At 44.9% G+C, this 25682-nt stretch overlaps 1 protein-coding gene across 1 annotated transcript in view; it reads right to left on the reverse strand.

The window, feature by feature from the left end:
- Positions 1-25682, reverse strand: part of NSF (N-ethylmaleimide sensitive factor, vesicle fusing ATPase) — a 138075-nt gene that overhangs the window by 5939 nt on the left and 106454 nt on the right. Inside the window, exons 17-18 of the mRNA XM_075562010.1 lie at positions 23199-23278; positions 486-620 (exon numbers count right to left, since the gene is read on the reverse strand). Of these exons, the coding sequence (XP_075418125.1) occupies positions 486-620; positions 23199-23278 (215 nt within the window). The remainder of the gene's footprint in view (positions 1-485; positions 621-23198; positions 23279-25682) is intronic.

Raw genomic sequence — 25682 nt, forward strand, 5'->3', positions numbered from 1 at the left:
ACAATTCATTTGTGTTCACTGGTATTAATCAAAAGTGTAGTGTAGGAGATAGCCTGGAAAAAATTCCAATTTTGACATCCTCAAAAAATGTTCAGAAAACATTTCTATATTGTAAAATTGTTAATAAAAGTTTTTTAATGTATCTAGATTTCCTGACATTTCTAAGGTTTCAATGACAGTTCTGAATTTATTAAATGAAGGAAATGTGCTGAAAGTTGTTCTAAAGAGCTGACTTCTTTACATGATGACTCCCTCACAGCCCCCACCCCCCATGACTCATGTCGGGCGTCAGAGTAAGTCACTCCTGGCAGGTTTACACGTCTACACCCAGGGATGGGAAATTAAGGGACTGTCACTTCTCTTAATTGCTTCTTCCTCCTATTTCTGGAACTGATCAGGGGTAGTGTCCCAGGCGCCCAGTTCTAGGTTCGTCTAGAAACCAAGCAATAGGTGCAGGAGACCCTAGTCCTCCCTGGGCTCCTCACCTCCAGGGCCTCCAGCAGCTGCTCCCCCGTGGCAATGTTGGGCACGTGGATGGTGGTGCTGAACGCAGTCAGCATCTCCATCTCCTGAAGGACATCTTTGCGGCTAGTGGTCCCAATAATAAGGAGCTTGCGGCCCTGTCCAAAGGGAGAAAATGTATGTTAAAAATTGTCCAGAAGAAGCCTACTTAGGGAATCATAACACACCTGAGTAAGATGTGTACACTGTCCAGTTAGTTTCAGAAATGCCAGTGTTTAGGTGAAAGAAAGTCATTTAAAATGCCCTCGTGAATATCGAAAATACAGTAACCACACCATGATCAGATGTGGCAACATGTGGACAGCTCTTTCCCCATTCACGTCAATAAAACAATGGATTCATGCACGAGGGAGACAGAAAAGCCAACTGAAAGATGCTGAAGTATATGTTTCTATTCATCTCTCACAGCTAATATGCAACACATATGCTAGGAATTGGGGAAAAGAGGTAATGAATTCATAGGGCTGGGAGTGGGGGTGGGGGAAGCATGAAAGAATCCGAAGAAAGTTGTATGTTTTATCGATGCTACACTGCACTCTGACTGGCCCATCTCCTCCTCGTGACCCTTCTGTAAGAGGATGTCCAGTTGCCTACAGATGAACTTTGGGTCTCCACTCCACACTCCCCCTCATTCACAATGGTATGATTTTTGTTCTTTGATGCCTGATAGCTGATCCCATTGACACCTCGTGATCACACAGGCTGGTGTGCTTCTTCCATGTGGGCTTTGTTGCTTCTCAGCAAGATGGCCACCTGTTTATCTTCAAGCCTTTAAGACCCCAGATGCTATATCTTTTGATAGCTGGGCACCATCAGCTTTCTTCACCACATTTGCTTATGCACCCGCTTTGTCTTCTGCGATCATGTTGGGAATATGAGCATCATGGAATGCCAGTTTAATAGAACAGAATGTTCTTGCATTGAGGGAGTACTTGAGTAGAGGCCAATGTCCATCTACTACCTTAACACTAAACCTATAAATATATGAACATAGATCTATTTCCCCATCATCATAAAAATATATTTGCATATGTACATATCTGTATTTATACCTCTAAAAATGTCCTTTGCCTCCTAGCTCTTTCCTCTAATTCCTTTTACTTTCCTCTTGTCCCACTATCATGTTCAGCCTTCATTCGGGTTTCAGCAATTCCTCTCTGTTACATTACCCTTGATCAAGCCCTGTCCCCTTGTCCCTGGGTAACGCCCACTTCCTTTCCTCCTGCCTCCCCTCTCTCATGTCTCCTCTCTTCCCCGCCAGAACCATTGGTCCCCTTGTTATCTCCTCCAGATTGTTTATCCCACCTGTCTTATCTAGATAGACCAATAACATTTTTGGTTAAAAAATATTTCCATTCATCTTAGTATTTATGTTCTTATGACTTACTCCTAGGCAATGCAGTGTATGTACTATTATTACAATTCCTTTCTTAGGCAATGTAGTAATAGAGTTATTAACTACTGTTAACTCTTAGTTAATACTTGCTCCCTCCCCTCTTCCTTGGCTTAGTTTATCAAGTACCTATGACAAATTCATCCTCAAAAGAACACAACCATGATTTGGTAGGTTTGAACTACTGACCTTTCGGTCAGCAGCTGAACACTGTAACCATTGTACCACCACGATTCCTGTCAAACACATGAATAATTGTCAAGTTGTAGTGAATCTTTCTTCTTCTTGCCTACACTCCCTTGGACATTACCATTCCTCCTGAACTCATTGTTCTTGAGGCTGCTACACACTGAAAGTCCAGAACTACCTTCTTGTGTGTCTTTGTCTTGGTATGCTGTCTGAATTAATAGTCTCTACTTTATCTCTAGGTTCTAATATCCAAAATTCATGACTAAAGAGTTTATTAAGGGAGTTAACAAGTTGTAATGCCAGTGAGAAATGTTCAAGGCTGAGTTGTTTAATCGGGACATGTTACAAAGTTCTGTCAGGCCTGCTAATAAATGCCCAAGAGCACATACCATTCTGCTACAAGACTTAACCTGAAGACATCCAGCTTAAGCTCCGTGGGTCAGCAAACCCAGCTCCCTGAATTAAGTGCCCACAGGTACCCTGCACTGCAAGCCAGCCTGCTGCACAAAAGCCTTCATCTTTATTTGTTCTGCGGGTTGGGAAGTCCATTGCTCTGGTCTAGCTCCTGGTTCTGCTGCGGCTCCTCTGGTGGTATGGCTGTCTTTTGGATCCGGGAGGTTCACTGTGTAGGGAGGTAACCTAGGTCCAGAGGGCACACTCCACTCCTAGTTCTTGCTGGTAATGAGTTCCCTCCTACTTCCCAGAGGGCTCGTTTTCGTTTTCTACACAGCAGGATGGAACTCCAGGGAGTCCTGGTTCACAATTACTCACAGGTGAATCCTATCAATATCTTTCCCAGCCCTTCTTACCAGACCCATTCAGGGAAAAGTCGTTTGGCGGGAATTAGAGACTTTGGCTTGAAGAGCCACTTTAAAGAATTCACTGCCCGGGCATCGGTCTCTCCCTCTCCCCATCTTTACTCTTTATTCCATGGTGCATATGCTCCAAAAGCTTCCTAAGGAAGAGCGAGTGCACGCAAAGGATTTAAATTTAAAGGCCGTCTTTTTCTTATTCTTCATATTTCACCCTCTATCTTATACTTGATAGTTTGGCTAGGTATGGAAAGCAAGGTTAGAAAGAATCTTTACCTCAGCATTGCGAGCCTTTTGATTTCCCGTGTTGCTGGCTGAAAGTCCAAAGCTCCTCTAATTACTTTGTTTCTAATCTGCTTAATTTTAAAAACTTACTTTAAAAAAATCAGACGTTTTTGTTTGACCACCTCACCTACCCCTCCGCCCCGCTGAAATTATGTGTCTTGAGATGGGTCTTTCTTGGTTCATTTTGCTGGGCATGAGGCAGGTTTTTCTCAACCAGGAACTCCTAATCACTTAATTTTAGGAAATATCCAGGACATTCCTTGGAGCTGTTCTCCCACTGCTTTCCCTGGCTTCTTTCTGGGTCCTCTCTTCACTAAAGACTAGTTCTTCTGATGAATTTTCTACTTTTGTTATCGTCCTGTTCCTAGGTTTTCCTATTACTTTATATCAGATTTCTTTCTATAACATTTCCTTACTTCTAAGAGTTGTTCTTGCCCTCTAAATGTACCCTTTTCTGTTGCAGCGTATTACATTTCATGGGTATGACATCTTAATCAGATCTCTATGACTAATATATTTAAAAACAAAACAAAAGGCACATCTTGTTTCCGGCTTTGTCTCGGTTTCCACTTCCGATTTGTTTCTTGGCAGTGTTTCCCAAGTGCCTGGTGGTCTCTGCAGGACGATACATCTTAAGAAGCAAGCTGACTGCAGCTCTGTGTGTGAGGGCTGTTCTCCGGGATGAACAGGTGAGATGACACTGATGACTGGGGGGGGTGTCCCCACAGGTACATTTTGATTTTCCTCCAGAGAAGAACTCTCTCCTCTCCTTCCTGTGGATATGAAGCCTCGATGCCAGCACATGGGGACGAGAGGGAAGGGGTCTGAGTAAGTGACCATTTCCCCTGAAACCTCTATGAGTAGAAACTCCACAGGGCTGCCATGTTTTTCTGGGTCTCAGAAGGTTTTCCCCCTTTGACAGGGTACAGCCTTACCACTTTGCTATCACTCATTTTAGTGGAAAATACTTGTGTTTTCTCTCAGGTTTCTGTCCGATGGAAGTTCCAGCTTTCACAGGTTTACCGTAATATACAGACTCCCACTTGTCCTGTTTACACAATGGCACTTCTTCAGCTCCCTCTCCAATGTGATCTTCACTATAAACTGGCTGGAGGTACTACTATTATCACCATCTTACTAATGAAGAGAACCAGCCACACCCACAAACCAGGTGCTCTTCAGGTGACCCCACGTGTGCCCGAGTGGAACTGGGCCCTGTAGGGTTTTGTTTCAATGGCTGCTCTTTTAGAACAGGTTTTCACCAGGCCTTTCTTCCCAGATGGGACTGGAAACCCTCACTTGTCAGCAGCCACGAGCATTAACTGTTTACATGCTCCGAGCCTCCACAGGTCCATTAGATAAGTCATTGGAAACCACAAATGAATGGGAGAGCCAAGACTGGAAACAAGATCTAGAATTCAAAATCCTACATTGCCTCCCTTCATGAAGAGAAACACTTTAAAATAGGTTTACTTGGGAAGGGGAAGAGGAATGAATTTGAACAGATATAATTAGATTTATGATATATACTCATTCCACAGATAAGCCTTTAATACAATCATTAAATCTATTGACTGATCTTACAAAAGCGGGGCATTAAATATGCTAGCTGTAAAACATTTTATGAAATTAATGATCAGATACTAGAAGAATTTCAGTTTGGGCATTGTAAACATTATATCCATCTACTGTCCTTAAGGCATGCCAGTCTTAAATCCTATTCATTGTCCCTGCCCATCTACAATGCCAGGAATGAACAATTCACCAACGTAATCAAAGGCATATCAAAGAAACAAAGTTGAGACTCTGGTACAATTAGCCATGGGTCTATCAGATGACTTTGCAACGGCAATGAGATAAAAAGTACACCTATGAAGTTCATGAACAGATTAAAGAGTAATCATGAATGTTAAGGAGTCCTGGTGGCAGAGGGGGGTCATGTGTCAGGCTGCGACATACCAGGTCAGCAGTTTCAACTGACCTGCTGCTCCCAGGGAGAAAGTTGAGGCTCTCTTCCTGCCGTAAAGAAAGCCTCAGCAAAAAAAAAAAAAAAAAAGAAAGCCTCAGAGCCTCCGAGAGCACTTCCTCCCTCTCCTACAGAGTCGCTGTGAGCGCACATGGACGGGAGGGTGGGTGGTTGGATGAGCATGGCACAGACCTTGCGCAGAGCTAGTTACAGAAAGATACAAAGAGATGAGTCCACTCTACCGTGGAAAGGTGAACATGCTACCGCAGGGAGTGGGTCATGGTGAAGGGTAGAAACTCAAGGCAGCAAAGGTGTTCAACAACCTGAACTGAGGCTCAGGGGAGGAACAGATAGTGGAGAAAGAAACCTCAAACGCCAAAGTACAAAAACATCTACAAGCCCAAACACAAAACCCAAATGGGAGCAAATAAACAAATACCATGGGTGTTGAGGTGATTAAAAACTCACAAAGGAATTATAATCTTGTACTCTAACAAAAAAGAGGTGCTTTTACACTCAAAGTAGCTTTCAACACTAAATCCTGGTGGCAGAGCTAGGCACACAGCCCTAAGGACTAGTAGATCCCAAAGGCCATGCATGCAGGCTGGTGCATTCTCAGTACAACCACAGGGCCTTGGCTTAGAGTTGAATGTTCCACAGCCCGTGAGCCACATTCCCGTCCCTTGCTCCTCGCGGATGTGGCAGTTCATGTTGGCCCCAGAATGACACCGAGAAGGAGCTTCTTATTCGTTGCCCCAAACTGGACTTTTGAAATCACTGCCATTTTCCTAGTGAAACTTTCTCTTGCATTAGCAGTGATTATGCACTTCAGAGTGTTGAAAGATTGGGAAATGCAGAGCAACTTCTAATGGAGAGAAGCTAATTTATGTTTTGCTTTTCTTCTTGTTTAACAAGGCTGCAAACACTGCTGAGAGGTCACGACCCAGGCAAGTTCAGGCCGTGGCTTGTACAGCATCATCTTTAAGAAAACACCGAAAAACATTAGCAAATAATTAAATTGTGCCGGGCCATTTGGTATATTAATTAGTAGTAATTCTCATGAGGAAGCTTGATCATGAAAAAAAAAATAAAGCTCTGAATGCATTCAGGCAATAAATCACATTGGAATAGCATTTGGGAGGGAAGCTGCCAGTAGCCTGGAACTGGGGATGGCAGCCACACTGAGCAGAAAGCTTGGGCCAGAAAGAAGAATCAATCCGCTTCGTTCCTGTGTGGCTTCTGCTCTGAAGCCCACAGTGCCCAGCCAGGCCTCTGAGCGGAAAGGAAAACAGAATGATCATATGGGGCGGGGAGGGCATGGGGGGTGGGGGGGTGGACAGAAGACTCTTTCCTAAGATGCTCTAAAGAAGAGGCTTATCCAAAATGACTGTGGGCCTCTCCGAATTCCGATCAAAAACCTTGTTTCAAGGTTAAGCAAGTATTCCGTAACTAGGTGTTAGTTTCCAAAGCAGCAGCAACCCAGGTGAAAACATTACCATGAAAACAGCCGTCAGGTGTTGATCCTTCAGAGACAAAATACTTCTCTGCACAATGTGGAAGGAGCCGAGCAGAGGCAGTAGCTAAGCCTGTGGCCACACAAAGGGCTAACCAGATAATCCACGCCCTTTCATAGGTCTTGCCCGTGGACTGGCCCTAATACGCTGAGTTGCAACAAAAGTTCATGCGGAAGAAAGCTTTAAAATGAAAAGTCGAGCTCAAGTCCATGAAAATGCCACCGCTATGATAGTTGCAGTGAAATGGAACGGCCAATCTCAACCAAAAGTAGAGGCAGCGATGCTGCAAAGGAAGCCCATTCTTTCTCCATCGTTCAGTGCTGAGCAAGTGTAATTAACCGAACAATCGGAAGGAAACCCTGAACTGGATTAAGAAATGAGTTTAAAACAGCAGCTCATTTTCTGTGGGCCAGGACTGGAGCTTCTTGTAAACAAGAAACCCTGCGGGGTGATAGGCACCCACCTGTGAGCCCGGCAGGTGGAAGAGAAAAGGCCCTAGTCACTGAGGTCATTCTCAAGAATTCACTTTCCCACGTACCCTCTGCCTCAGCCGGCCAGTGACTGCATCAGCAAACGTGAAACGTACCCCAGGTGAATGTGCTGAGGGACACAGCGCAGGCGGGCAGTTTGCCTGGTGGGTGTGGGGAGGAGGTGATCTAGGGAGATTCCTGCTGGTCCCTGAGAAGGGACGGGGTGCTAAAATGACTAAATCCTGGGTGGGTGGTGTGGCAACTGAGCCCCAAACACCAAATGCTGAAAACGACACCTTTTGGGGAGATGGGGAGTGGGTGGTGGATACAAGGAAGCCTCAGAACATGAACCGAGGGGAGGAGGCTTCACAGAGACAGCAACCGGACCAAAGCAGGTCCTTGAGGAGGAGGAGGCAGTGCGCTGCAAAGGGCGGCAGCTCCAGTGCAGGGGGAGGGGGGGCAGGTGGGTCCCAAGAGCAAGCCTGTCCAGGGGCGGATGCTGCCCTCACACTCAGGTGGTGTTTTGCAGGGCAAGCCCAGGGCTGGCAGGTTCCCTGATGGACAGATGACTTTAGTGGAACAGAAAATACAGGTCCATCAATTACAGCTATGTGGTTTGGGGCAATTATTTAACTTCCCAGCACTTGTCTTCTCTTCAATCATAAAAATGGGATTAAAAACCCTACCTACGCCAGGGTTCAGGGTAGCAACAATGAAACATACAACTTTCCTCTAGCTCCGAAATGCTTCCCCCACCCCATCATGATCCCAATTCTACCTTACAAATCTGGCTAGATCAGAGGATGTACACTGGTACTGATAGGAACTGGAAATAGGGAATCCAGGACAGATCCCTTCAGGACCAGTGCTGAGTGGTGATGCCAGGAGGGTGGGGTGGAACAGATTACGAGGATCTACATATAACCTCCTCCCTGGGGATGGACAACAGAAAAGTGGGTGAAGAGAGACGTTTGACGGTGCAAGATATGACAAAATAATAATTTATAAATTATCAAGGGTTCATGAGGGAGGGGGGAGTGAGGAGAGAGAGAAATATTGAGGAGCTGAAGCCAAATGTTTTGAGAACGATGATGGCAATGCATGTACAAATGTGCTTGACACAATGGATATATGTATGGATTGTGATGAGTTGTATGAGCCCCCAATAAATAATTAAAAAAAAGAAAAAAAATCCTACCTACCCGTGAGAGTGGCACGTGAAGTCAAGGGGGCTCAGTGGGTGGATGGGAAGGGGAGAGCCTGCTGTCACCGTCAGAGGTGCATGAATGGGAGGAAGGGAGAGCTGAACAGCCAGACTGAGAGGAACTTGAAGAGTCGACTCTGTTGTTTGTCGTGGTGCCACCGACTCAGAGACACGTGTGTTGGGAGAACTGCCTCATGGGGTTTCTGGGCTGTCCTCTTTATGGAGCCCGGGCAGCACTGTGAAGGAGACTGGTGATGTATTGGTTATGTGTTGGGCTGCAATCACAAGGTCAGTAGTTCAAAACCACCAGCCACTTCTCAGAAGATGGGGCTTTCCACTCCTTCCTGCCCTGTCCTATTAGAGGGCTGCTATGAGTTGGCATTGACTCAGTGCCAGTGAGTTGGGTGCTGTGGCACTGTGGGTTAGGTGTTGGAAAGCTAATTTCAGGGCCAATGGTTCGAGCCCTACATTGGCTGTTTGGGAGGATGAAGCTATCTGCGTCCACAAAGACTTACCGTCTCAGAAACCTGATAGGTCCCTGTGAGTGGAACTCGTCTCGATGGAGTGGCATGGGTTTGAGAGCAGATTGTCTCCCGCATAGCTGTTGGGTGGGTGAGGATAGCCGACCTTTGATTAGTAGCTGACAGCTCAACTGCTGTCTGCCTAGAAATTACATGAGCAAAGGGGCACCTGAGAGCGCTTCTCTTCCTAACGCAGGCTACTGGCAGCCAACAAATGGCACAGCAAAGTGTATTCTCCCAGCGGCTCAGGATTCCCTCGGAGTTGGGGAAGACCAGAGCTCAAAGTTTTGCTTCAGCCAGTGGTGCTAAGGGTCGGTCCAGCACTGGTCTGGTGGCTGTGGGGGAGAGCCATAGGGCCCTGGGAGAGGCAGTGCCTTCTGAGGGAGGAGCCAGCACAGAGCCAGGGGGTGAGGGCATACTTCTCTTGGAGGAGGCGCTTCTTCAAAGCCCATCACTTTATCTTGGCGTCATCCCTGAAATCAGGGGATTTATCTTACTTTTATTTTACTGGCACTATTCAACCCAAGAGAGCTCTAAGAAAACTGCCACGGTACTGGACAAATTCAGCTCTGCATTATTTGTAAGCCTGAATTTGGTTTCTAGCCTGCCAACTGCCTGGAAGTAGGAACCGTATTTTAATCATCTGCATCCTGGTGGCACAACATGCCTGGTCCGCAGACGCCTCTCATAGGTTCCCTCTGCTGGCCGGGGTGGTGCCCCCTTAGACAGCCACAGGGTCTGTCCTCGCAGTCAGTGCTGTGCTGGACTGCCGTCTTTTCTCAGAAGACTACTCAACCCCACTGCAAACTCCATCCGTGTGCCCTGCCCGCCCACACACTTCAGTCTTCTTCCTCTCCCTCTCCTCCAGTGACATGGGTCACCTTTAAACATCAGACTGTACTTATTGATTGGCTTGTAGTTGGCTTTGTTGATGGGTCTAGGGCTGGCATTGTGCCTTCTATACAGGGCGACATTAAGAAGTGGCCGCTGAATGAACAGTGCCGATCCCAGTGTTGTTTTCGGGGGTAGAAGGAAGATCACACCTTCATTGTTCCTCAGGCTCGGGGCTCAGGAAAGCACACCTCACACCAAGGGTCCGCCATGGGGGTGTCTACCCTCAAGGCAGCGGTTTTCAAAGGAAAGTCTCCAATGAATGGAGTGTGCGCTTTGTTTGAGGGCTGCCATAACCAGCTCTTCCTTGCAGTCAACTGACCAGCTGCTGACGGTAAAAAACAGAATTCTTTAGCACAGGAGAGAGAGGTTCATTAGAAGCCCCAGACCAAGGGAAAACCTTGAGAACCATTGAAAACATCTAGGAATCGGGATGGGAGAAAGAGAGGACTGGGGGGGGGGGGTGAGGGAAGGAGGGGGATGGCTCTGCATGTCCTGCATGCATTTCTGATTTTTCATGCTCAAATGCCTGCAACTGTTTTGGGGGTGGGTGGGTGTAGTGGGGAAAGTAGTTAAATGGTTAAGTTGAATACAGAAGGAAGGGTGTTTCAAATAAATCATGCTACAACTAAGCAGACGGACGACTCTTAAACTCTCCACCAGTTTCTGCCCTGGGGCACATTCTTTGTCTGTCTGTGTGAGCCCCTCTTGATGTGGTGCTGCAAGCAGGCCAGAGGACAGTGAGGAGGGCAATTCCCGCTGCAGATGGGATGTGGCGCTAGAGAGCAAGACTACGTGGTGAGATTAGAGAACATCAGAGTTTGCACTCAGAGCAGCTCTTCAAGGTGATCTCTTTTGGGTGGTCATGATGAGAAAGCGGGTGTGAGGAGCTACCTCCAAGGGGCGAGCAGAAACCCCAATTCAGGACAGACTGGTCATGCTACCATGCTTTGCTGTCCACTGTTCTTCCTGTGTGGCTCTCATCCCCAAGGCTGGTCTCGAATTATGATCTAGGTAGGTCTATCACCTAGAAAGAATAATCCCGGTGTGAACTCTTGGGAGAAAAGATGACATGAGAGATGGGTCAATTAGGGTAGTACCGATGAAGAACACAGCTTTCCCCCAGATCCTGGATGCTTCCACCCCCCAACTACCATGATCCGAATTCTACCTTGCAGATAGGGCAGAGGTTGTACACTGGTACATATGAGGGCTGGAGGCACAGGGAATCCAGGGTGGATGATACCTTCAGGACCGAGGGTGTGAGGGGCGATGCTGGGAGAGTGGAGGGCGAGTGGGTTGGAAAGGGGGAACTGATTACAAGGATCCACATGTGACCTCCTCCCTGGGAGAGGGACGGCAGGGAAGGGGGGGGAAGGGAGACTCCGGATAGGGCAAGATAAGACAAAATAACGATGTATAAATTACCAAGGGCATATGAGGGAGGGGGGAGCGGGGAGGGAGGGGGAAAAAGAGGACCTGATGCAAAGGGCTTAAGTGGAGAGCAAATGCTTTGAGAATGATTGGGGCAGGGAATGTATGGATGTGCTTTATACAATTGATGTATGTATATGTATGGATTGTGATAAGAGTTGTATGAGTTCCTAATAAAATGTAAAAAAAGAAAAGAGGAGAAAAAAAAAGAAAATGATTAGGGCAAAGAATGTACAGATGTGCTTTATACAATTGATGTATGTATATGTATGGACTGTGATAAGAGTTGTATGAGCCCCTAATAAATTGTTTAAAAAAAAAAAAAAGAAAAGATGACATACAGTCAGAACATAAAGTTGTCTTGACAAAGCCACTTAGTGCCCAGAAGAAGGACTCTGTACAGTTTCTACTAGAAATTTAAGAGGAGGATCACAGATTGGTGAGTAAACCCCAGCACCCCAGTCTTGGATCTGAAGTACATTTTCCCTACCTTCCTCAGCTTTTAGCTTGGTACACTCTACACTGACCTTGTAGTCAGCAGCCAAATTCATAGAGAGGGGAAAAAAGGGAGGCTGAAGAAAACACTTTAATATACAGTAGTAGTAGTCTTTATGCCAACATGGCTATACATATAATTTTCAGTTTTATGGATGAAAGGGCTCATGAGAGTCACACACTCGAGGCAGAAGATGATGGCAATTTTAGGGGGGGATTCCAAAGGGCTAAACTTGATAGATCTTTCTAGAAGGACAGAGTGCAATCATGGGGAGGCCTTACTAGGAAGATGTTTTAAGAAGACTTCCGACTGCACTGGTGAGAAAAAGGCCAGGCAAGTTGTGCCAAGGAATTTCCCCACACAACACGCCTGCTCCTTCTTGGAGGGAGTAGCTAAGGCTGTCCTACTGCCGTAAACTGAGGAGCAGCGCAGGATCCCTCAGGAGGCTGAGAGATGGAAACACTGCTCTCTGAAGTGTTTGCAGGAGCTGCCAAGGGACCAGACCCGTAGCTTCCTACCTTGGTGCTCTTGTTAAAAACAGGGTTCTATGACTTTGTAGCCATGAGTTTGCACTAACCCTATGGGTAAATATGTGTGCCCAACAGTGCACCCAGAGTTGGCTAGGCACCTTGTATTTGTATTGGCTGAATGTGGCATCCTCACGAGTAGGGCAGATTCAGCCCTTCTTTCCGGTACACAGCTTAGTAAGCAGGCTGTGGGCGAGACTGGAACTCCCACTTGCCGCCTGGAGTGGGTGCTTCTGTATATGGCACGAACAGTACAACTGAACAGGCAATCTGGATTATAAGCTCTGGAAGGGCAGGTACAACGCCTTATTAATCTGTATATTTTTATCCTCAAATGCACTGTCATCAAGTTGACTCGGACTTTGAGTGGCCCTAGATAGGATTTTCAAGACTATAATCTTCAGCACAGCAAAAGGCCTCCTCTGGTGGGTTTGAACTGCTGATCGTGTGGATAGTTCAACAGCTAGCCCATAGCACCATCAGGGCACAATACATGTTTATTTGCCGCATTTTCTAAGAAAATCTCATGTTTCTTAAAATAAGACTTCAAACTTGCATTAGAAAGAACTGTTTTGGATGAAAAAGAGACTCCCCGTGTCCCTGAGAGGATACTTGGAAGACTGTTCACCATCTAGCTCAGGTGACTGTAGTGACATTGGCATTGAACTGTTGGGAGTTTGGAGGGAGAGCACAGCACTGAGCTGGCTGCCACGTGCATTTCCAAAGGCAACAGAGGGCAGTGAAGCAGTGCCGCAATAACCTATGGGGCACCAGGCCCGGCACAGACCTTAGGTTATTTTTTAAGTAAAAATCAAAGTTACATATAGACAAGCTAAGTTCCAACCACCTAACTTAGGAGGTCAAAGAGGAAATTAGCTGCAAGGGGCGAAATCAAATGAACTTTGTCTATCATGCTGCTGAATTAAAAATGAACATAGCTGAATGCACAAAATGCTTTTTCCCTGATTATCAAAGTAATTTATACTTACTGTAGATCTTTGGTTAAAGTACAGGATATAATAAAGCAGAAAAAAGAGTTGCTGTCTTTAAAGTGGAGACATAATAGAATTCCATTTTATTTTTAACTGTTCTTTAAAAACAATCTTTTATGGTTTGTTCTAATAATGTGGGACTATATAACACTCGCCTTCCTGACACAACCGCTGAAGACAAAGTGGGTGAATAAGCAAATGGGGTGAAGAAAGCTGATGGTGCCTGGCTATTAAAAGATATAGTGTCTGGCTCTTAAAGGCTAGAAGTTAAAACAAGTGGCTATAAAGTGGCCATCTAGCTCAGAGACAACAAAACCCACATGGAAGAAGCACACCAGCCTGTGTGATCATGAGGTGTCGACAGGGATAGGTATCAGAAGTTCAAAAACAAGCAACCAAATGGATGTGAAGGAGCATGGACAAAGCGGAGACTCAAAGCCTGCCTGCAGGACAATTGGACAGTCCCTCACAGAAGGACCACATGGAAGGGGCATATCCAGGGTACAGTATAGCACTGATGAAATACATAACTATCCTCTAGTTCCCTAATATTTCCTTCCCTTACTATTAAGATCTTTGTTTTACCTCATTAATCTTGTTAGAACTGCATATGTTCATTTGTGTAAGAGCATTTGATGTATGAAAGCCAAGATAGATAACCTTTCAGAAATAGTAATGGGAGTAATAATTCCCTGAGGGTATGGGAAGAGAGGTGAGGGAAAGAGGAGCTGAGAACAATGATGACTGTGTAACTCTGCTCCAGGGTTGTGGGTGATCGGATGCACTGTAAGATACTACAACAACAACAAAATATATAATAATAAGGGTTCCTTAGGGATGGGATAGGGGAAGGAGGGGATAAAGGGGAGCTGATATCAAAGAGTTCAAGAAGAAAATGTTTTGAAATTGATGGTGGTAGCAATTGTAAAATTATGTTTGATTTAACTGAATTGGATTGTTATATATTGTTATTAACTCCTAATAAAATGACTAATATAAAACCTAAAAATAACAAAAAATCATTTCTTGCTGTTTTAAAATGAACATCATCTTACAGAATAATATGCATACTAAAATGTTGGGTGGTTGAACTATGGAATGATATATGTATTAATTCCCAATATTGGGTGGGAGGGAGAAACTTTGGTTGCTGGTAGGGATATGTGTCTAAGACATTTGGAGGTCACAGGTAGGGGTGCAATTGCAATGAACGACTTAGGTACCCCTCCTCCCAGTCTCTCCTGTATAACAGGCCCCTCTGGGAATGATAGATGGTTTACATAGTAAAGCAGGCAGTTTTACTTGGGCTCTGTTTGTGTACATCAATCAAAGGGACACTGGCTTGGGTAGCCACAGAGCGTTCCATTTCATTGCTGCCACCTGGCAAGGTCGGCAGTTCGAAACCACTACCCACTTCGGGGGAACAAAGCTTCAACACACAATGTTCTGCTCCCATAAAGGATGACAGTGTCAGACCCCACAGGGGCAGCTCCACCCTGTCCTATAGAGTTGCTAAGTCAGCATCAACTCAAGGGCAGTGAGTTTGGTTCTGGTTTTTAACCTCTTTCTTTGGCCTGAAATTGGCCCCCTCTTCTCTGTGCTCCAGGACTGGTCAGGGCTTGTTCTGTAGAAGGGCTGGCTGGCAGCTGGGGGTCGGGGCCGGGAGTGGGGAAGTGGATTCGTTTGCTCGTTTGCTGCTGGAGCTTCTAGGGCTCGTTTCACCAGCAGCTGCCACTGGGGTCTACTGTTAGCTGCTGTTGGCTTGGGCAGCTGACGCATGCATTCATTCATGGCTACCTGGAACACAGGAGAATGGAATGCTGCCTAATCACGTACCAGTCCTGAGATTTGGTTCTGGATTGGAATGTTGTGATCCAAAGACTAATTGTTGGAAGCAGATCACCAGGTCTTTCTTCCGAGTCTGCCTTAGTCTGTTAAACCTGGTTTCACACCAAGGCTGCACAGTCCTCCACTGGCAGACAGGTGCACTGACTGGCAATCACACATTGATCTCAGTGTGTATGCCAAGAATGTTACCACTGAGCCGCCTGGCCCCACCCCTGGGACCTCGCTCCTGTGGGATCAGTAGTTGGCTTACACCATGTGAAGGAAGACAGAAGCGGATGTTCTTTGGAATGAAAAATAAACCAATATTTGAATTGTGCCTCACAGTTCACAAAACACTCCAGTGTACCTTAATTCCCACAACTCCGATATTACTGTTATTCCCATTTTACCAACGAGGAAATTAAGGCTCAGGAATTCAGTGACTGGATTCAAACTCAAACCTCGGAGTCTATCTCGTCTTATTTACACTGCCAATGGCAGTTCTATGTGGAGTTAAGACCAGCCATCTTGAACAATCTTGACCTGGCTAATACTATCACCTACAGAGCTACTAAAACAGGCTTTAAAAACACCCACAAAGTGGGGCCAGGACGGGGAAAAGCACCTCTTCTATTACCCAATGTGAGAGGCAAGATGCGATTACAGACCACGGAGTGACTAAAAAATAACCAAAGGCCTGGCTTCATCGGTATTCTAATACATAGCAGAAAAACACATGATCATTCTAGACTAGTGGTTCTCAACCTTCCTAATGCCACGACCCTTTCTTACAGTTCCTAATGTTGTGGTGACCCCTAACCATAAAATTATTTTCGCTGCTACTTCATCATTGTCATTTTGCTACTGTGATGAATCGCGGGACCCCTGTGAAAGAACCGTTCAGTCCCCAAAGGGGTCGCGACCCACAGGTTGAGAAGCACTGTTCTAGACCCTTGGTAAGGTCTTCTCCTGTGGGCTTTTCTTACCCAATAGCTGCAATTCATTTGCATAAACCCCTAGGGAACCTCCGAAGTCTAGTGCATTTGTTTCAGGGACAGGAAGGGAGGAGAAGAAAACTATGCTGCTCTGCTCCAGCATGAGAAAATGGGGAACTTCAGTCATGAATCACAGGTGGCTACAGGAAACAGGAAATTGGTGGGCCAGTCCCTGGAAGGAGAGGACAAGCCAAGGGGAGGCATCTTCAGCAAGGTCACCATGGGTGGCTCTCTTTTCACTTGTCACCTGGTCTTGACTTCATTTTTCCTTTTTAAAAGGATTTCAAATTAATCATTTGTCTTATGATTGAGGATGCATCTGCATGCATTTCAGCAAATGAGAGATGGGGAAGCAGGAGTTTCTAATTCTTTTCCCAGACTTGCAAAAGCCTTGTGCTCTGGGTATTCTAAGCTGGAACTCTGAACTCACTTTCCATGTCAACTCCCTGCCACAGTGTCCATCATGGTGAGCCTAGGTCGCAGCTATGCATAGCAGTTCCATTCTTTAGCTACCTGCCTCAAAGGGGAAAGGGAGTCTAGGGGCCATCTAAAGACAGCTCTTCCTTTTTCATAGCCAGCACACACATTCCCAGTTTCGTGTGTATTAGTCTTGATAAAATATTTGAACTGTCAAGAACTTTGAAACAGGAAGAAGCAGAATCTTTAGATTTCAACCCCTCGACACCAGCAGTGGTTCAGGTCAAGCAGCCACCCATTTGCTGAAGAGCTCAAGAGAAGCCTCCACAAAGCATTCTCTGTGGACAGGGGCACACCCCTACTTCTCATGATACACCCCGCTTCTCATGATCAGGCAGTCTTACATCTGTCACACTCCAAAAGGGGTTCATTATCTATGGTCTTAGTTGACCTGCAAACGGCAGGTAAGGCAGGAGGGATCATGCCCATTTCACAGAAGCACAAATGTGGGCCTAGTTCAAGTCAAAAGATGTTTGAGCTAAGATTCAAACCCAGATTTTCTGATCTCAAGGCCAAGACCCAGTCAGTGTGTCCTCCTGAGACGGCTTCCCAACCAGGCTCCCAGCCCAATGGAATACTGCACTGTGGCGAGTCAGTGTAGCGGGAACCTCTATAAACTATAACAGCCATCTAAAGATATCACTGACTTAGCAATGGGAAAGTTAGGCTACCCAGTTGTCAATCCTCACATGACTTAAAAAAGGAGAAAGAAGATATTTATGGCAATGGGGCTAGAAGACACTATCAGAGTGAGATAATTTTGAGTCTCTGAAATAGCACTTTTCCTGATGATTACAGTTCATTTTTGTTGAGTCATGCCTGTTATAGATGTGCACTGACTTCTGAAGGGTACCAGCCTAAACCCCTATGGAGCAGCTCTGCTCAGCGCACCTGGGATCGTCAGCAGGCAAAGTCGACTTGATGGTACCAACAAGAAGTCAGAACAACGCAATCACAACCAAGAAAAACGCTCTATTGTGAAATCTTGATTTTATGCAGGAGATAACGTCTGTTAGCAAAATTTAGAAAAAAAAGTCGCCAAATTCTTTCACCACTTTTATGTTTTAGAAATTATTCTTGCTCTATCTCCCCCTCCTCCTCGCTAGCACTGCGTCGATTCTCCCGACAGAATAGAGTTGGGAGCGCCCCATGGGTTTTGGAGGCTGTAACTTTTTACGGTGACAGAAAGCTTCCTTGTCTTTCTCCTGTCTCTGTATACACACACGTATTTTCTAGATACTAGAGGGTTTCGGCAAGCTTGAGAAAATGGAATGAAAAGATAATGGATATTTTCTATGAGCTTTTGGAAGAACACACATACAATTTACATATAACTTTCCCAGATCATCTGCTCCATTATATCTATTGAGGCTATTCAAGTGAATTTATGGATACTTTTATAAAATACAACAGGCACCTAATGAGGTCACTGACTTAAGTCATGGGAAAGCTGGGCCACAAAATTGTCAATCCTTACACGACTTTTAAAAAATTAAAAAATGAAGCTCAATGCAAAATCACTACATTAGTGATTACAATTAATGTGTCTGGCAAGATGACTAAACCTTTCTTAAAGTGGTTCTATATCGCATTGAGTCATAATGTAGTCATTAGGCAGAGTTAATTTTGAACAGATAGATGGGGAGATACTCATGCTCAGGCCTGCACAATTTGGAGTCTCTTCCATTATCTGCTTATTTCACTAAAGCAACCCAAAGTCTGAAGAGTTGCTTAATATTAGCAACACTTCTAATAAGCCAGCTGAAATAAGAATGTCCTCAGCCCCCAGGCAAGGCCTCCGTAAGAAGCAGTCTCGCTGGGAGCCGGGTGCCGCTCTCATGCTGACACACAAGCTGTGGAGAATCGCCTCTCTCTGCCGAGTCTCCATCCCGAGGATGCCAACATTCTCCCCTCCTTGACACTTCTCAGCTCGGTCTCCTTTCTTCTGCGGGGAAGGGTCTAAGACGCTCACCACTGTCAGGTCTGGGTGTGGTACATCTAGTTACACAGCTGTGGATTGGGAGTAGGGGTCTGAAGTACATGTTTCTAGGTTCCAGAGTTTTCTAACTGGGTTCATGCAAATGAGTTAGAGGTTGGCGAAGGTATGGATTCCTCTCAGCCCGTGGGAAGGCTGGGTCGCTGGGACCCTGGGTGGCTGTGAGGGTGCCACTAGATGACAAAGGTTGGGAGGCACGGAGCTGAAAGAAGGGCAAGTTCTCCACCCAGGGCCAGGCTGGTCTGCTCCATGCAGATGTGGTCCCCCAGCTTGACTCCACAAAGCGTCCAGTAAACCAAACGCTGGGCAGGTCAGTGCAGCTAGACGTTCAGTTGCTGAGAAAACCAGAACTGGCACTGTCCTACTGCCCGAGGCGGGCTCCCTTTTCTCAGGCCCTTTCTTTCGCCTTCCAAAAGAAACAGGCAGCAGAAGAGGTCCAGAAGCAGGAGAAAGCTGCGGGGCCTGCACGTGGCAGGGAGGTTCACCTGGCCCTGGTGCTTGCCAACTGCCTGCTCCCGGACATGAAGACCAAGGCTTTCCTCCGCTTGCCCTTCAAAAAAGCACATTCCCCTCAACTTTCATACATCTGCCCTCCTGGAAAAGAGGCCCAGCGCCCTGGAGTAAAAGAGGCGGCTTGCGGAACCTCGCTGGAAGGCGGGTGTCTTCAAGCCTCTGGCTGCTAAGCCGGACATTTCCTAACACTGGACAAATTGTACGTCCAGCTCAGGGAGGATGAACAGCAGTGGTCTTTTACCCTGCGAGCCAATTGTTAGCTTTTCACAGGAATCAGCAGGGAAGCACATGTGAAACCTCTGTGGTGACGGTGGGCACCCCATGCCTGTGCGAGTCTGCATGTAGATGAAGCTTTCTGAGCTGCGTTCTCAGGAAGCCCTTTTCTCCAGCGTGGCTCCCTGCTGGGCCAGCCCTTTTCAATGTTTCTATCCCCCCTCGGTCTCTCCTCCCCCAGAACACAGGGAAACTTGATTGAAATAAAGACCTCGGGAGCATGGTTTATTTTCTCCTGCTCAATCCATTTTAGAAAAGCTTTTAATTGGTTTTAAAAAGATGCTAAACAAAATGTGATGATGTTTTTAGTCTTCATGAGTTACAGATACCACTTTTCAGACTCTAAAGGGCTAATAAATCAATCATGAAATTCAACTCTCCAGCGAAACTTAAAGCCAAGCCACTGAATACCAGGTTCATTAGAAATCTATGCATTTGCTTTGAAAAATTTAAAATTCAAAGAAAATTATCCTAGTAACTGAAATCTGACTTGCATTTTTAGAGTCCTACGCTGAAAATCCACGAGCAAGGCGGTGACAAAGGGAAAAAAGGAGGGCCTGTGAACCAGTTTTAATAAGCCAGTTTACAAGAGGAGAAGGGGCTCTTGGGGGGGAGGGAAAGCGCAGAGAGAATATCTTGATACATAACAACACAGTGCCCCTGGAGGGGTGCTTTCATTTGAGCATGTGCACACACGCACACATCAGTTTTCTGTGTGAAAGCTGGAATCACAACAAATACAAAATGAAGGATTCGGTGACTGATATGATTACTGTTTTGTGTAGAGATGTGATTCTTTTTAAAGGAAAATGCCTACAACTTTTTGGCTTTCTTGCCAGTGATAAATAATCGTCCGTTAGCACTGAACACACCTTTGCAGCATTCAGATGCAGACCCCTTTAATGTTTAAGCGAAGACACCTGGAGCAGTGGCACGGCAATGGCTAGCGAGGGGACTGTGTCTACTGTACGATGACCAGTAGTCCAGCTACCGGGCCAGTCCTTCTGAAAATTGCTCCTCATGTGTCTGAGAGTGTGCAAACTAGTTTTTAAAGCAAGGTAGTGTAGAAAAACACATACAATTTTTCTGTAACATATACTTGACTAGAAGTATTACAAACAGGACATTCACCTCTCCTCGCTTCACGGAACGGCAGGCCCGGCCAGAGTCTCCATGTTAAGGATGGCTGATTGTCCCTGCCCTTTCTCATCACGAAGGCAGCCGTGGTCTTCCTCTTCACTCCTTGGTGAACTTCACTCTGCTTTCTCCCAAGCTGGGCAAGTACGCTGGCTGCTAACCTCTCTAATTCTCCTTTCATCATTTAAGATAGACTCTGAAACAATGTATTCCTTCAGGGAACCCGAGACATCATTTACACACCACACAATTCACCCACTTCCCGTGTACAGTTCAGTGTGTGCGCTTTTCTGTGTCAGCACAGCCATAGATACGGACAGCTGATCAATTTTAAGACATTCTCACCATCAAAAAGAAATGCCCTATTTATTAGCAGTCACCCCTCACCCTCCCATCTTCTCTTAGTCACTTATCTCCATTCTGCCTCGCTGGGTTCTCCATTCTGCGTGTTTCCTGTAACTAGGGTCGTGTAATAGGCGGTCTTGTGTGACAGGCTTGTTTACTTGGCACCTATCTCTTCACAGTCCGTACAAGTTGTAGTCACATCACCACACTTGATTCCCTTCTAGCACTGACTCATAGTTCACTGCAAGGATACACCACGCTTTATTTGTCTGCTTACCAGGTGGGAATGAACATTTGGGTTGCTCTCCTGTCCTGGCTTCTATGGATCATGCTGCCACGAACATGTGTATATAAATGAGCTTCTGTGTGGACCGACATATGCTTTAATTTCTTTTGGAGATGGGAGTGAACTGCTGTTTCATATGGTAACTATTATGTTTAATCTTTTGAAGACCCGCCAGACTGTCTTCCAAGGTGAATGCGCCATTTTGCACTCCCACCAACAGTGTAGGAGAGTTCCCATTTCTCACATCCTTGTCGACACCTATAATTGTCCCTTTTTGATTGAAGCCATTGGAGTGGGAGTGAAGCAGTAGTTTTGATTTGCATTTCCCCAATGACCGATGGTGAGCAACTTTTCATGTGTTTAATATTCATTTGAACATCACTTGTTTTTTGTCCAAAAATATAAAGTTTGGTAACAATGAGGCAGCACCACTAAAATGAGAGGGCCTAAAAAAAATTGATTTTGTTGAATAAGTGATTCATCAAGTACCTATGCAGACACCTCTCTGCTAGATGCTGAGAGATTTTAAAGCATAAAATCATGTTCCTTCCTGAAGTCTTAACACTAATTTTTATAGAAACAGTCATCCTTACTGGTCTTTAATGAAAATGTTACAGTTCATTTGTTAATATATTCTGCTTAATTCTGTTAGTGTCTACAGATTACAAATAACTCTTAGCCAGGGAATCCCCCTCTGTTTGAATTTACGTGCATAGTATTTAACAATTAAAATTACATGACATTTTAAGACATATTGAACTTATTTCACCTCTCTCAAAGTGACTAAAAAAACCCCTAAAAGTTTTATTGAGATATAATTCACATATCACAGAATCCAATGGTTCAATAATACTAAAAAGATCTCAAAATGACTTTTGCCATAAATTCTTTTTAGCTAAAAAACTGATTACAAGAAATAAATTTAATTATCTAAGAAAGACTTCTAATAAAAATTTTTAAATGCTAATTTTAGAAATAAGCTTTTTCATATGACATGTAATGGGGTAAAGTATTTACATTCTAATAACTTTGAGTATATCTACTTACATTATTATAAGAACCTTGAGACGTCAGGGAACGGAGAGGTATCCTTCCCTAACTGCAGCCCTGCTGGAACTAAGGGGTTAATTTGGGGGAACAGAGTTTACAGAAAGACCCTCCACAGTGCAGTAAATGGAAACTTTTCAAGGCTTTTGCAGGTTATGTTTCTTTTCACTATTTAAAAATCTCAGAAAAAACCGACCTAGAAAATCTTTAGCTCTAAAACACGTGAAGATATAATTTTAACTTGAAATGAAAATGAGACTCTCCAGCTTAACAGTATATAGTTCCACACACGTCATTTATCTCTCTGAGTTCCAATAGGAGACGTGCATGCAGACATTAAGCTCCTTCCCAAATTCGCACTGGGGCCCCGTTTGATCTGCTTTTGATGGACATTTCTTCGTGGTTATGGCGCGCAGAATCAGCCAAGAGAATTTGTGTGTGAGTCAGAGCCAAACTCGCTCTGGCAGTCTCGACGTAATTCACATATTTAACCAACTCTCCTAGGTTGGTTTTGAATTTGTCAAGCCATCAAAATCACCAGTCTTTCATAGCCACGTCAGTCAAAACCCTGTCTCTACACTCACTCTTCAGAAACTCCGGTTGACACAAGAGAAACAGCTTCAGCTCATGGGTAAAAATGAAAAAAAAAAAAAAAAAAAAAAAAAGAACGATGCATCTGCCTACAGGAAGGAAACTTAAATTTTCCCTAGTACAAATTCATAGGGAAACCTTATGCAATGATAAATGGAACAAACGGGATCATATGTTTAATTACTTCTCCATTAAAATCATAATCTCTCATGAGATGGAAGGTACTAGGGATGTGTAATATGGTGGCAAACAAATAAAATAATTACATAGAACACTGATAAAACACATTTTTGAGATCTTTGGACCAGAGGTGGACACCTCTGGTTGTAGAGAAATATCATCCACCTTCAAGCAGAAGACAAGATCAGATGTTTTTTCAAAATTCCTTCAACAATAGACTTTTCCATGTGTGTGATAACCTGGCTATGTATAGAGAGCATACTATTACATGCAATTTACTGAAAAACAAAGCATCATCATCATCATCGTCTTTACCTGAGGAGGTGCCTTTTTCAGTAATACAAGAAGAGCCTGCAGCACCAGGTTGGAAAACCGAGGGCCGATTGGAACATAATCTGCAAAAGAACACGGCTGTGTTTAGAGATTTGATATACACAAATGCACCTACCTGAACACTCAGGCTGTTCTGTCTCCAGAGTAGACGCAGTCCTAAACAACAGCCCTGCAACTACAGAATGAGGACAAGGCTCTCTAGCAATTTCAATGCTCAAAATCTGGGAACTCTTACCTGTGAACGCTTTACAAAAACCTTCTAAATACCCATTATGAGTTCATGGAGTTATCTCTGATTTCAGAAACTGTATCCATTTTTAGGGAAAAACAAAAACAGGTGCCTTTCTTAGAAACTACTACACACCTTCAGTACAGGACACAGGAAGCTGACCAGGGGCTGGAGAGTGGGTGGAGGATGGGATGGACAGGATGATATAAGTAAGGTATTGCTCAACTGAGATGCCGGTAGGGTAAACAACAGGAGGGCGAGAACTTCCTACCTGTTAAGCTTGGACCAATCTTGCAAGATTCAGCACACACACTCTCCCTGGGGCACCCTGGCCCTGTGCTCACCTGCAGCTATCAGTCCACCTGAGTCTAAAGGGGTCCTTCCCTGCTTTGAATATCCAGAAGACAAGGTACACTCTTCTTGGAATCAATTGTTTTTCGCTATATGGTACAATGGACAGGCAACATACTTATTTTTCCGCGAGCCTAATGAGTCCAATATGTTGTAAAGGCTCAGCACATGCTTGCTGTAAGGGCTCACTCAGCAAATGCTTGTTGAGGGAACGAACGAACAAGCACAGATACGAACTGTTCACACAAGTGAAAATATACGCAGAGGGCACACATTCCTGACATAGTCGTGTTGCTATGACCACGTATCTCAATTGTGTTTAGATAAAGGAATTTGTACAGAGCTATGTGTATGTGCCAGAAAGCATTTTCAGAAGTAATCCTATAAACTGGGTTGAGATGTATCAGAAATAACAGAGTAAACACCCAATGTAAAACTATCAATGTGTAATTAACATTGCCAAAACTTGGAAAAATAAATCAGTCGCTTTAATGGAAACCTTGAAGCAAGTCTGACTCACACGGCGACGGAGTCAATTCTGACCCGCAGGGACCCTGAAGGCCGAGTGTGTGATTCCGCGGGTCTCTAAGGCTGTAGTTTTGATGGCCAGCAGCTCAACCTACGTAACCCACTCTGCCCCCAGGGCTCCTTGCAGTGACGAATACCAGCGTGAACACTCACTGCTACTGCGTCAATGCTGACTCATAGCGACCCCAGCGGGTTTCTGAGACTACCCATCTGTAGGAGTAGAAAGCCCAGTCTCTCCCGTGGGGCTGCTGGTGGATCACAGCCCAACACATAACCACTGCACCACCAGGGCTCCTTTGCAGCCGAGAACAGTGAACTTGAAATCATCACTGTCCCACCATGGATGGTTAAGGGAGAAGGGACATTGACTAAGTTACTAGGTGGGCTTTATTACAGCATCTTGGATCACTGCTATTAACAAATGTATGCGGAAATAAAACGTAAGACTAAGACTTTTCTGCCATTTATTGTCATTTACTTCTTGTGAGGTAACTGAGCACAGAGACTAACTCTTAGCTACCGGTGTCCCCTACCAGTGCAATCAAACATGCCTTGCCCTCAAGTTGATTCTAACTCTGAACGACCGTGTAAGGCCAGAGCAGACCCGCCCCAAAGGCTTTCCAGAACTGTAATCTCTATGGAAGCAGACGCCACATCTCTCTCCTGTGGAGCAGCTGGTGAGCCTGCACAAGTGACCTTTTCAGTCAGCAGCCCAGCTCGTCACTACGGTGTCACCAGGGCTCCTGGTAATTAATTAGAGGAGATTCCTATTAAATAAAAATTCATAATGATCACATTCACTATTTTATTTTTGTCTTCACAATTACTCTATGGGATAAGAGATGGGTTTTAGTTTCTGTTTTTATAAGAGCAGAAGAAAGGTACATAGAGCTTAAGACCTCTGCTTAAGTGGTATAGCCAATTTGTGGATTTCACTTCAACCCTCAACCCTTTCTCATTAGTTCTGCCAAAGGCTGAAAGTGGAACTTCCGAGCTCGAATGGTTCAGAGGTATTAAATGGCAAATATATACATAAACAACAATTAGGAATCATTTATGATGGGCAGGGCACTCTGGGAAATACACAATAAATGAGACACACACCATTATAGGAGAGTAAGTCATAATGGTGCTATGTTTATAAGGCATATTTAACACAGAAACCAACCACCACTACCTTCAGATGAAAAGACTAGATGAATATTTCCCACCCAAGAAAGACATTTCTATTGCCCTAAAACCTGTTCATTTTGCCTTCTAGTTTTTGAGATAGGAAGTTCCTGGGTAACTCAAATGGTTAAGTGCCAAAGTTGCCAACCAAAAGGTTGGTAGCTTGGATCCACTGGTGTGCCTTTTTG

This window comes from Tenrec ecaudatus, chromosome 10, assembly GCF_050624435.1.
Source record: "Tenrec ecaudatus isolate mTenEca1 chromosome 10, mTenEca1.hap1, whole genome shotgun sequence".
NCBI classification, from domain to species: domain Eukaryota; kingdom Metazoa; phylum Chordata; class Mammalia; order Afrosoricida; family Tenrecidae; genus Tenrec; species Tenrec ecaudatus.